The 13,378-nt window shown below is 38.2% G+C and overlaps 1 protein-coding gene across 1 annotated transcript; it reads right to left on the reverse strand.

Moving 5' to 3' along the window:
- Positions 1-1,219: 1,219 nt before the first annotated feature.
- LOC124408033 (arrestin domain-containing protein 17-like) lies at positions 1,220-8,726 on the reverse strand. The gene is made up of 6 exons (XM_046884681.1): positions 8,314-8,726; positions 6,977-7,096; positions 5,488-5,705; positions 5,118-5,291; positions 3,113-3,488; positions 1,220-1,689 (listed from the first exon to the last, which is right to left on the reverse strand). Exons 1-6 carry the CDS (start codon positions 8,447-8,449, stop codon positions 1,514-1,516), a joined length of 1,200 nt encoding a protein of 399 aa, XP_046740637.1. The 5' UTR covers positions 8,450-8,726; the 3' UTR covers positions 1,220-1,513.
- Between the last annotated feature and the right edge of the window lie 4,652 nt (positions 8,727-13,378).

Here is a 13,378-nt window from a genome sequence, read left to right on the forward strand (position 1 = left end):
AGATATTGCGGTCTCTACATTGCGAATTGCGAATTGCGAATTGCGAATTGCGAATTGCGAATTCGAGATTGTTCACTGGCCGGAATTATGAATTCCACCGGTATTATTAGCTGCGCATCTGACGGTTCGATTCCTCGTAGGATTTTTATTACTTTTTAAAAAAATTTCGGTACGTCGGTACGTCCGAAAGCTCTCGCGATGATCTCAGAAAGAGTGTGATGAAAATTTTGAAACTTACTTAGGATTTTTCAGTGAAATTATAACCGAGAAAGATCGCAAAAGAAGTCCCGTTTAATTTCAATTTCCGATTATACCGGAAATAAATCGATTTTCAATTTTTTTTTACCGACAAACATATACTTTTTTTTTTATTTTATTTATACTTTTTTTTTTTTTTGTCAGAATTTGTTTTCTAAATTGTTCTTTCGAAACTTTTCTGATTTCGATATCATTGCGGAAATTTTTCGGACATATCGACAGACTCTTTTCTATTCTTGAACATTTCATTACTTACTCAGGCGTATGAAGAAGATTCTTTTATCAATTTATTTTTTATTTTTTTGCCAAACATAAAACACAATTCACAAATTTTTAAGAGTAATTAAAAATAGTTCATCCATCGATAAGCAATCGTCTGTTTTTTTCTAGCGGGTTCAATTTTATGATATAAGGTTTATACACAGTGAATTATATAATTAGAAATTATAGAAAAATCCAGAGATAGAAAAAAAAAAAAAAAAAAAACACACATTTAAGCCAATATCACACTACAGGACGAAGTGAAATGAAAGGAAGAAATTTTATTAGGTGCTATAATCCAGAGATGATTGTGAGGTAATGTTAGGCACTTGCATCGGCTTCTGAGAACTTCAGAAGGAGACAATTACATGTCGATTAATACTTTCCTGCATAAAATCTTCGATTATATTCTATTTACCTTTTAATTATAACGCATTAAGTAATAATGCAAGATTACAATCGTCAGGATTTGCAACCTCTGATAATTATTATTCAAATTGTAGTAATATTTTGTGTAATCATTCTGATAACAACCTAACAATACGAAAATACAAACAATATAAATAAATGCTTTAGACCTCACGAATTAGCGCTCGTTGAATACGATGTATCATGTAGGTACGTATATAGAGTGAATTTCTAACCGCTGAATGGTTTAATGCGCATGCGCTAAAATTTGGGAGCAAGAGCAGCTGTTTTATCAGGGTGACCAACATTCATAAATTCAGATGACCGATAGTTGTAAAAAGTTTTGAGGTTACACACATCGCGGCGAGCTGTAACCTCAATTTATAAATGTTGGTAGCCCTGGAAGAAACAACCACTCATGCTCTCGAATTTTAGCGCATGCGCATTAAGCCATTCGGTCGTTAGCAATTCACTTTCTTCACAATATCACGTGACAGTGTATTAATATATATACATATATATATGCGGACGAAATTGGAATTGGCAGGTTTTTGCAACGCGTAAAACGTTAAACATCGGTGAACGGTTAACGGTGAGATTTCGAAGCGTAATTATTCCTTTTCGACTTGTTGAATGTATAAACGCGATACAGCGGCGCGTAAGTCGTTCCAGATCCGTTTTCCACCTCCTCATCTCCGGGGGGATCGTCCCGATTAGGTTTTGACGATGGATAGATTTTGCTCTCCTCGTAGATGCTTGGATCTGTAGAAATAGTTATAATAAATTGGGTTCAGCCAGAATTGTGGTCAGCAAAGTCAAGCGAAGACGCCTAAAGGACCCCGCTGAATCCTTACGGACATTGGCTCGCGCTCGAATTGGCTGGGTTTTCAATATGTAGTATTAGGCTGATTTTTTTTGAACGACTATTTTTTTTTTTCAGTACTCATCGAAAATTTTGTTCTATATGTCAAACAAATAATTCCCTAAGAGTTATAGCCCTTAATATTAATATTAAGTACTCGCCCAGGGCGTGAAAAGATTTCCCATATAAAATACACGTGAATCGAAGCGTTTTTTTTTTCAAATCTCTACAACTCAGCGGAATTTTATGATATCGCATTGGTCTTGGTCGCAATTTACGCAGAATTCAACGATCTTCAAAAGTGTCTGAAACGTCGTGAGTCCAACTTACACTGGTAAGATGGTACAGGTCACTATAGTTTATTTTTACCCAAAATTCTCCATTTTTCGCTGTTATCTCCGAAATGATCAACTTTACCAAAAAAATGTGAAGGAAAACTTTGTTGGAAATTCAATTTTCTACAAAAAAAAGTCCTGTAACCTGATTGCTCAGATTGATATTTCTTGAGATATCGAAATTTAACTTCTTGTCGCATAAAATTGTTATGGTTTTCGAATCAACCGTTTTAAATTATTGATATTGCATTGGAATTTGATTTTTTTCGATTCGATTCGATCCATTCGATCTATTCGATTGGAATATCAGTAATTCAAAGCGTTTGATTCAATAAAGCATAATGTTTATTGGTTATATTATATTAAAACGTTTAATTCAATAGAACAGAAAAATTTTATACGTCAAGTAAGTTGAATTCCGATATCTCAAGAAATATCAATCTGAGCATTTTGGTTTACAGGAACTTTCTTGTAAGAAATCAAATTTCCAACAAAGTTATTCTTTACATTTTTTTGGTACAGTTAATCATTTTGGAGATAACAGCGAAAAAAGGAGAATCTTGGGTAAAAATAAACTTTAGTGCCCTGTACCACCTCACAAAAGTAACTTGCACCTACGCCGTTCCGGACACTTTTGAAGATCGTGCAATTCTGCGTAATTTGCGACCAAGACCATTGTGATATCATAAAATTCCGCTGAGTTGCAGAGATTTGAAAGAAAAACGCTTCGATTCACGTGTATTTTACATAGGAAATCCTTTAACGCCCTGAGCGAGTACTTAATATTAATATTAAGGGCTATAACTTTTAGGGAATTTTTTGTTCGACATATAGAACAAAATTTTCGATGGGGACTGAAAAAAAAAATAATCGTTCAAAAAAATCAGCCCAATACTACACATTGAAAACCCAGCCAATTCGAGCGCGAGCCAATGTCCGTAAGGATTCAGCGGAGTCCTTCGAAAGTAGTAATTCAAAATAAGATTACTATCACCGAAATCGTCCAGTTTCAACTTTTCCTCGTTGTTCTCGACTTCCGTTTGCCCCCCGATAGCTTCACCGGGCAATTCGTCTTCCGGACTTTCGTAGTGACGAAGGGGAATCGTTCCCACCACGATCCGCATCCTCGTCTTAAGGTTCTTCTGCAGCATCCTGAGGTACCACTCGTTCACTTCGACGCAGGCCTCGACCTTCAGAGTGTACCAGACGTCGATTATGCTGCAGAATTTCAACCCCGTCGGTGGCACCGCGGGGACGTCGACCCCCGTCTCGTAAACCTGGCAACTCTTGGTTACCGGCAGTTCAATCTCGACGATGATCTCCTTGTGACGACGCGACTTACGATGCGTGTGGTAGGTGATCACCTGTCGTGATTGCTCTAACTTATTATCAGTCGAGAAATCGATTGGACATTAGTTTTCAGAAAGTTAAACTAGAGTTAACCATGTGGTCAGTTTTTTCCAACGAATCTCCTTTTGATCGAATTATTGTAGATTTTTTTAGAATTTTTATTAACGCTGAAATGGTTTTGGCTCTTCGATTTCTATACGTCGTGGATTATTTTAATTGCGAATTGATTACTCGAGCAAATGTTATTAACAACGATTTTACACACATGTTCCATAACTACGTGCGAAAGAATCTCTCGTAAAACTATATTTGATTTAGGAATTGATTTTTCAAAAAAATAAATATTAGTTCATCGAGTTTATGGAACAATCAACGTTTATTTTCAGCATTAAGAAACTTATGCAAGAATGTCTGTTACTATGAAACTAATTTTAACCAGACCCTTTTAATTGGAATTCGTCAACGGAATATTCTGAAACAGTCAGACTGCAGGGAGTATTCTGGTCTAGAAATTTGAAAAAATTGATTTTTTTTTGCATATTTTCAAAGTTTAGACCCTCAAAAATATGCCCTTAAACGGATTTTTTTAAATTCAAATTATTTTCGGAGATACAGTGGATTTACAGACGTAACGAAGTTAGAATTTATCTCTCTGAACTGCGAGCTTCTGCTCCTTCAAAAGAAGGCAGAACAGCTCGGTTTGCAGAAAGAACTTCGCGAGACATTGCTTATGAAAAAGAAGAAGGCCCAATGTATGGATCTGGGATCGCCGATTAATCCAAAGTGAGTATTAAATATGATTATCTGAGTCATTCTACTGGAATTGTTTCTCAAACTTCAAACGCGTTTTTCTCAAAACTACTTTTTTCGAGGTGGTTGTCATGATTTCTCAAGTTCTACCTTACCGATTCCTTTGAAATTCGATGAAAATCTTTTTTATATATCTCTCTATCGCTCCTACCTTGTATTTTGGAAAATTTTAATTTTAAGTATTTTTAAAGAATTCGAAAAGGTCAAGAAAACGGGGTAAAAGAAATGTTTTTTTTTTATGTCGACGCCATTTCGTGATTTTTTTTGTTTGGCAAGGGTCAATCAGATAGCGATATCTTTACTAATGAAGAATTTTTTTAATTTGTCCGTTTTGGATCACTACAAGGGTTGGAATCATGTCAACCAGGGAGCACCGTTTTTTTTTTTGTTGCTCCCACTTCACCGGCCTGTAATTCGACGATTTTTCAATTTTTTTTTATGTTCTTCAAATATCAATAACAATCATATAAAAGAATGGATACTGAAAATGTTTTTTAATTTTTTTTTCATCCTAGTTTGATAAATGCCTAAAATTTAGGCTTCTAGACCAGAATACCCCCTTAAAGAAACGCTTCAGCCAAATTAGTATTCTTCGTTTTACTTCTGAGTGCCAATTGTAGCAACCGAATGCAAGACTCGTTCCATCGAAATGACGAGCCAAAAAAGTCGAGTCTACTACTCCAACACATAACAACACGTAACCTCGCATGATCATCCAAACTGTGAGCTTCTTCGCGTTGATTTGAAAAACCGAGTCTTGCCGCGTTTGGGGAATATTACCGGCGTGAAAAATTGAATAGTTCGAAATTGAATTGGAGCTTTAATAAACCAACCTTCTTGAAAACCACTCGAAGCTTCCTGATCTCGATGTTGGAAACGTTCTTCAGGACGATCTTGACCGGGATAGTCTGGCCAGGTACGAATCCGCGAACCGGCAACGTGACCAGCATGTTCAACGGCTCCGTCTGACCCACTACGACCTTTGAGTTGTCCTCGCTGATTGGAAGCTGCGGTCAAAAGCGTTTCACAGACTTCTTCAGCGTACTCGCTTTACTGTTATTTTCAATCAGGTACTCGAAACCACACGAAGTAGTATAGGCACACGTCCCTCCATCCAATCCAACCACACACGGCGAAGAATTTCTCACCCCATCCCATATACCCACCCATTATTATGCGATTAAATTCCTAGGCATGACCTACCGTTGCCAGGGAGTCTTGATTCAGGTCCAGAACAGGCACAACGGTGAACGGCAGGCTGCTGGTTATCCGCACGACCTTAGTGAGGTCCAAAAAGGCCGAAACGCTGTATCTGACTCGGCCATACCGGCCCTCGAAACTCCCCGGAATCTCCTCGGGCAGGTCAATGGAGAACGGAAATTCGTTTTGGCCATCCTCGGTGCTCACCGGCGATTCACCGTCTGCGGACATTTCGCGGAAGGAAAAGAGTATTTCGTGGAAGCGTTATTCACTGGCACGAGATGCGACTGCCCACTTCAGGAACATGGGTAATGAGACGACGGGTACTTGGCTTTGCAAAAATTTTGCCATTGGACTGGTGATATTCTTTTGGAGTAATAAGTAGGGCGTACGCTCGGAGTAAACTTGGTGCTTTTTAAAGAGAAATCATTTTCTAAATGCATTTTTTACTACATTTTCTCGTCGGAACATATAATGGTTTTTTGTAGATAGCGAAATTAATGAAATAATTCTTTCAAAATCTCGGAAAAAATTTATTCAATGAAATATACTTGTAAATAGGTTATCTTGATTTTAATTTAGGCTATTTAATGAAATAATAATTTTATCGTGGTATTATTGAAATATTGAATATCCTGTGGAAGATTCGATCAAATCGCTTCGTACAGTTCGCGAAATCTATTCGGTGGATGAAGATCAGTCAAATTTACGAAATCACAATATGTTACATCGTAACTCTAGGAAATTTCTCGTTGAAACGGAAAAATATTCTCGGTGACTCGTCGAAGATCCTTTCTTGCAGGAGGAGTAAGATGAGCAGTTACTAGGAGGGGATGCAGGCGTCGGTCTAATGTAATCAGCAGAATCAAATCATTCGTGGTCTAGCAGCGTTTAATCAGCCTGTCAATTCATAGCGGCATATTTCTTTGTCATTGTAACGATGTGGCACTCAATTCGTGAGGTCTAAATTAGAACGAAACGATGATTTTTGCAGTTACGACGGTTAAAAAATCATTTTTTTTATCTTTACAAAATTATTTCACCGTGTCAGTAGATCTGATTTCGTAATTGCAAAATAATCTATGGGTTTGTGGTGGAAAACCTTTTCTTGGAGATTACTAAACCGTTGTGCTTTCAGCGGAGTATTAAATGAACTAAACTTTTTGGTTGCGTGAAAATAATGTTTCGTCGGATGTATATCAACCCTAAAATTTCGTAGCCAGGATCAATTTTGATCACACCGACTAAATCTTTTTCCAATCTTGTAGTAAGCAGGGTAGGAAAAAAGTATATTACAGGGAACCGCCCACTTCAGGAATATGAGTAACGAAAATGCCGTGTACCTACTTGGGTTGGCGACAACTGTGTTATCGTCACTTGCGACATTAATTCGTTCGGAGTAGTAGTAGTAGTAAGCAGGTCAAAACCAAATTTTGAAAAAAGGTACCCATGTCCTTGAAGAGTGGAAGAACCAGACGTGTTCGATACCGACCACCAATGAGGTAGAATTCCTGGGTCAGGTAGGACTCCTCGTTCGAAAATTTTCGTCTAAAGCCAGCCGACCTGTCGGTGAAGAAGACCAAACCCGCCCCTTCGCATTTCACTCGTAGTCCTGCAAACGAGAGGAAATGTGAACCGGATTCGTTTCGTAAGGTCGTTTGATTGCAAAATCTGTATTTAACGAGGAGATTTGCAACGCGACGTAGTTCTCGTTATCCGCAGACGCGGATCCAATACGGCGTGTATAACAAGGCTGATGTAGGCATCGAACAGCGTCAACTACTCGGCCATCGAGCCCCTGCGCTGCCAGGAACGGGTTTCAGGGATCGATGACAAGCTCGACAGATGGAAGCTCACCGGCGATAACGTAAAGTCAATACTAATTACGCTTCTAATTGCAGAATATATTTATTAGCTTACGTGAAACAGGGAAAACGGCTTATACACACTATAACATAGGTGCAACGGATAGGCCGAGCAGACTATATATAAATTGCAAATTTTCCGACTTCATAAATGTATCATCTTTGGTGTGGATACTTCAGTTTTACGATCGAAGAAAAACGTGGTTAATACCGAATGTGACGTTGATCAACGCGATTAGTGAGACTCACAGTCTGATCCAAAAGTTCGGAGAAGAGAGGAAAAAGTACTTCTGGAATGGTACTTACTTGTGCCATGAATTGAACGTGATCTGTACTCTGTGTCAGCAATGAAACTGAGCAAACTTTCAGTGAAACAAACAATAGAGTGCAAATTAATTGTTTGACAGATAGTTTCATCATTGGAACGTTCGAAATGATTAAACTCTGATATTTCGGATCCGATTCTAAGGTTTTCCGACACATTCACGATTCACCTCGGAATCTGGTCGACAAGCAAAACGGGCCCAAAACATTGGAACAGGATTTGGAAGACCAGAGTTTAAATATCATTTGAACGTTTTAATTACGAACGATATCCTTCAATTTGTAGACACCTCAGATTGTGCTACTAGAATTTGCTCACATCCGTTTCTGTCACACATGAGAAATGTTGTTCCATTGATGTTCACTATCGTTGAAACAAATAACATTGACGACTATTATTCATCCTTGAGGAAAATCCACGAATCCACATTTACTTTCAAAAAGTCGAACCACATCGTAAATCAAGGCGTAGGACGCGAGTGTAGCCATTTTGTTCCTTTCAAAATTTTACTCGAACATATATCGGAGAGCATAAAGCATTTAACCACATAAAATATTCAACCCCTCGAGATGTTTTCGACGCCTTTTAACACCCGCAATAATTCCTCCTCGATCGTGATTTCGTATTCTCATAGCTCACCTAAGAATATCTTCGGCTCGTTCCAGCTGACGAGGACCTTCCCGGCGACTTGATTTCCCGGGTAAAATACGCCCTGTGGATGATCCAACGCGATTTTCAGCTCCACGCTCCCCGTCCAGTCGTCGTCGAGATCCATGCCGGATGTTCGATGTCCTGTAGGACGTAGATGACCTTGGGTAGGAACTCTTCGTTTCCTTGTAGGACCACGTGGCTGGAATCCGGGGCGATTTCCCAGAGGAAGAAAAAGTGGGCGGAGTTCCGCACCGCAGGATGAGAAATTTGAATACTTAAAACGCGTCCGCCGCTCCTTGAGGATCGGTTAATTTTTTATTATTGGAACAGAGCTTTCCTCGACGGCTTTAATACGCCGCCCGTCGGTGATGGTGATCCTGATGCCGCTGACAACCGACCACCCGGGACTTTTCTCTTGTCAACATTCCAAAATTCACGCGCTTATACACACTCGGCTCTAAGCTCGCTGGCGCCGCATTTACTGCGCATGCGCCGCCGTTCAACCACGCTCGCCAATATCGGGGCCGCCTCGGCGACGCCGCCGGTCCATCCGAACGCCCGTTTCGGCGTCGCGACGCAACGCCTCGTCGTCTCCCTCGGCTGTAATTCAAACAACTTTTATTACTCTGCAATAGGCCGATCCATAACCGTATGAAATAAGGCCTCACGTTCTTTCTTGATGACTTTCGTCAAAACTGGCATGTTGGTATCCATGACGATGGGAAGACTTATTATCTTTGATTTTTAATCGCGCGAAATCGGCGCTCGATTTCAGTGAGGTACAAATTTGCGAAAGGCCAAAAAGTCGAGAGAGACGGAATTTCGAAAATCGAATTACGAAAGACAGGTTAAAAGCGTAGAAGGACCCGTAAATAAGTTGTCTTGGAAATAAATAAATAATACTAGAAAACGAATTTGTATTGAATGTTTATATTTTTTTTTTTTTTTTTTCAAAGGCAAAATATTGAACAGTCGATACGGAAAGTCGACTTCTCAAATTTCAGACCTCGTGCTTTTTTCGAAAATGTACCAATCCGAATTTATCAATGACGATTGACCGAAGAATCGAAAGGTCGAAATCCTGAAACCCACTTGCAAAAAAGAATGGTCAAAATACCGAAGGGTTGCAAAACGTCAGAAAGAAATTTATTTTTTCCAATGTTACCAGCTGCAGTTAATAGATGGCGTTACGCTTGTGAAGTGAGTGTGTCGAACACGATTTAATGTGACAATATATTGAATAAAAAAAAATCGAACGGTTTTAGATCCAGCATGTTAATGATCTTGGAATGAATCATACGTTTTCTGAAATTTTGATTTCAACTGTATTTTTTTTTAGCAAAAGACGGTGAAAAAAGCGGTCTTTTTCAACTGTTTCGAAAAATGGCCGCCATTTTGTTGATTTTCCAAATATCAAAAATCGTATCATTCATTCCAAGGCCATTGACATGCTGAATCTAAAACCCTTCGATTTTTCCGTTTCGAATTAACCATCTCCGAGAAATCATCATCACCGTAGACTTACTTTTTTTCAGATTGATTTTCAACTACGATTTTCGTGTATAAAAAGTGATTAAAATCAAGAAAAAAAATTTGTTTATATAATTCGAGAGTCTATATATTACGCCTAGCAAAGCCTGTATCAATATTTACAGTTGAAAGTTATTAAAAAAATTCTTAAAAACAAAAAACCCTTTTTTTTGCTCGTCAGTTGGGTAGACCCCTTAATCCTCAACAGTTTTCCACTTAAAAATGCACGCTCTTTAAAGAAAACCGCACGTGCCAAAACACGTACGTATCACACATCCCGCATAAAGTGCTATAAATCATACACGACGTTGGGGATTTTAATTGATAAAGCCGGTTCTTGCCCTTCTCGCTTTTTGGCTTACCTACAGCGAGAGCCTGACGTTTTAACGAAAAATGCTTGTATGCGGAAGCCGCGACGCATTTTAGGAGTGACGGGCTGTTCGAACAGCTCGATATTATTAATTATTTACTCAAAAAGAATGTGAGAACAGTGGAAAATTCGCGTCGAAATTAAACAATTTAACCATTTTATACCCACGTCGAAAGAGGATAATTGATTTTTGGCACTGTTTGAAGTCTTCGGTGTAGATTCGCCGCAGCGATTCAGTTTACCTTTCATCCCGACTCAACGAGCAGGTTTCGACATCACCATTTTTAATTTGGTTAAAACTTTTGTTTTATTGATTACGGTAATGCCTATGAATAAAAATTTTTTAAATCTTTTTCCAGTTGTTCGAATATCCCCACGTGTTCCATTGTTGTGAAAACTTGTTACTCAATTCATTTATATCATTAATTGTATGAAATTCACTATTCATCAAAGATATCAAAAATCATATAATCGAAGTTTGGAAGTGGAACTGAAGTTCAAGTTTTCAACAATTTACCCTTAGAAGAGATTTTTTCATTTTCAAACCGATAAATTTCAGCTAAAAAATAATAATTATCGTTGACTGTGAAGAGTCTAATCCTATTAATAAATCATTTCTAAGATGAAAAAATCGCTTTATTTAAACGATTCCAATGAACGTGGGCTCGTCTTTATCGTAAATAAATTCTCCAGAAATCATCAAATAAGTAAGAAGAAATAATTATATATGATGTATAGAAAATCCTTAGCCTTAAAATGAAAAATACTCAACCGTTATTCAAATATTTGATTTAGTCGATTTAGAATCTGTCAATCGATGCAATTTTTTCATTCTAAAAATGATTTAAAAATGGGACTTTTTCAGTCATCAATAATTGAGCTATTTTAGTTGAAATTTATGGCCCTGAAATTTTATTCCGTGTCAAGAGAATATCAAATTCCCATCTTTACATCTCATCGACTGAACTGTGAATTGAAAAAATAATAATTGCTACAAAAATCGAGGATTTTGGAGGCACTTCTGTCGCCTGAAAAAGCTTCGATCCCCTTAAAGATTCGAAGAATCGGCCAAGAACTTCGCATATATACGTCCGTGCACCAGGCGTCTTGGGAATTAATTAACGTTGAATTATAATTCGGGTCGTGTAAACAGCAAACGATTTGATTAGTCGCCTTTGGGCTTGGGCTCAAGTTCCTCGCCGGCCGAAGTAGCAAATCAGAGAGCAGCAGCTTCGCCTAACCGAATGATGTTAGGCAAATTAATTATAACTTGCGAACCCCGCGTCCTTTAGCTCCGTCTCTATACCGCTTCACGGATTAACGAGGCACCATTGCCATAAACGCGGGAGCAAAAGCAAAAGCAAAAGCGTCGTTTCTCATCGTTAGACAAACATTTCTGCAGGTCTTGTACGTGCAACATACTTGTAATTATGCAGTGACACAGCTAGTTACTAGTTAGTCGAACGATTTTTGTTTCTAAAAGAACCGAATTCGCTAACGAGTCGATATCGCGTAGCTCCGGAACTCTAGCCGGTTGTAAAGCAGTTTTAAATCATAATTGTCAATTTCTTTTATCCTTTGCTTTCTGTTCAAAATTGGATTTATTGTATTCGATAAGTTTATATCACATACTGCAGGTTCAAAGTAGTTTTTTTTTTTTTTTTTTTTTTTGGTTTCTTGGTTTTCGCATTTTTCAAAGATTATTCTTATCATGTGGCCGCGAGGAAAAGAAATTGGTCCTTATGACCGAAATTTGTTCCTGGTATCGAAATTTCACGGTTAACATATCAGGCCAAACATTATTTTCACGCAACCAAAAAGTTTAGTTCATTTAATACTCCGCTGAAAGCACAATGGTTTAGTAATCTCCAAGAAAAGGTTTTCCACCACAAACCCATAGATTATTTTGCAATTACGAAATCAGATCTACTGACACGGTGAAATAATTTTGTAAAGATAAAAAAAATGATTTTTTAACCGTCGTAACTGCAAAAATCATCGTTTCGTTCTAATTTAGACCTCACGAATTGAGTGCCACATCGTTACAATGACAAAGAAATATGCCGCTATGAATTGACAGGCTGATTAAACGCTGCTAGACCACGAATGATTTGATTCTGCTGATTACATTAGACCGACGCCTGCATCCCCTCCTAGTAACTGCTCATCTTACTCATCCTGCAGGAAAGGATCTTCGACGCGTCACCGAGAATATTTTGCCATTTCAACGAGAAATTTCCTAGAGTTACGATGTAAAATATTCTGATTTCGTAAATTTGACTGATCTTCATCCACCGAATAGATTTCGCGAACTGTACGAAGCGATTTGATCGAATCTTCCACAGGATATTCAATATTTCAATAATACCACGATAAAATTATTATTTCATTAAATAGCCTAAATTAAAATCGAGATTTCCTATTTACAATTAGTAAATTTATTTAAATAATTTTTTTGTTTTCTGCTAATTCGAAACAATTATTTAATTATTTTTGCTACTTATAAAGAAAAAAAAAAAAGTCAAAAGTTTTCTCTGACAAAAGAAACTCATCGACTGATATAATAACTATTCCGAACAGAATCTCTCCGTAAAAAAACGAGTGTATTGTACCAAAAACTTGTGTTTTTTGTTGTGGTTGTTGTTGCTTTTGTTTTTTGTTTTTTATTCTTTCTTTCTTCACTAGCGTGTTCGAAAGTGAGGGAAAACGTAATATGAAAAGAACATCCGATTCCATTAACCCGATGTGAGTGAGGTGAGTGATTGAATGCGCGATCCTTGTCAACGAATCCTACCTAACACTGAAAGCTCTGGTCAAATTGGCAGCGACAGGCCGCCGCCGCATAGAGAGATCAACCCCTTTGATACGCGTGCCATTGTCGCACGTTTCCTCTTGTGTGCGGCGCGTGTATTTCCTGTGTTCGAGCTGAGAGGACGAGAGCAGGGGAGGAGGAGGAGGAGGATACATGGTATGCATTATACATCCACACGCCATGACGTGATTACGTACTCTGGTGAAGCCGGTGGAGCTAATCCTCTCGAATAACTTTCATCCTCGCTGAAAATGTGTACAAACGTGTAATCTGGACGTCCTTCGCGTCCTGATAACGAATTAAAAAACTTTCTTCCATCTCCAAGTCGTGGGGAGATGTTG

This window comes from Diprion similis, chromosome 7 (genome assembly GCF_021155765.1).
Source record: "Diprion similis isolate iyDipSimi1 chromosome 7, iyDipSimi1.1, whole genome shotgun sequence".
In the NCBI taxonomy this organism is placed as follows: Eukaryota; Metazoa; Arthropoda; class Insecta; order Hymenoptera; family Diprionidae; genus Diprion; species Diprion similis.

Excerpts from the sequence above, each read along its gene's own strand:
- LOC124408033 (XM_046884681.1), bottom strand. The coding sequence starts at position 8,449 with ATGGATCTCGACGACGACTGGACGGGGAGCGTGGAGCTGAAAATCGCG. Across the intron at positions 7,097-8,313 it reads CGAGCCGAAGATATTCTTAG|GACTACGAGTGAAATGCGAA; the intron begins GTGAGCTATGAG and ends TCTCGTTTGCAG. Across the intron at positions 1,690-3,112 it reads ACTGGACGATTTCGGTGATA|ATCCAAGCATCTACGAGGAG; the intron begins GTAATCTTATTT and ends CTATTTCTACAG.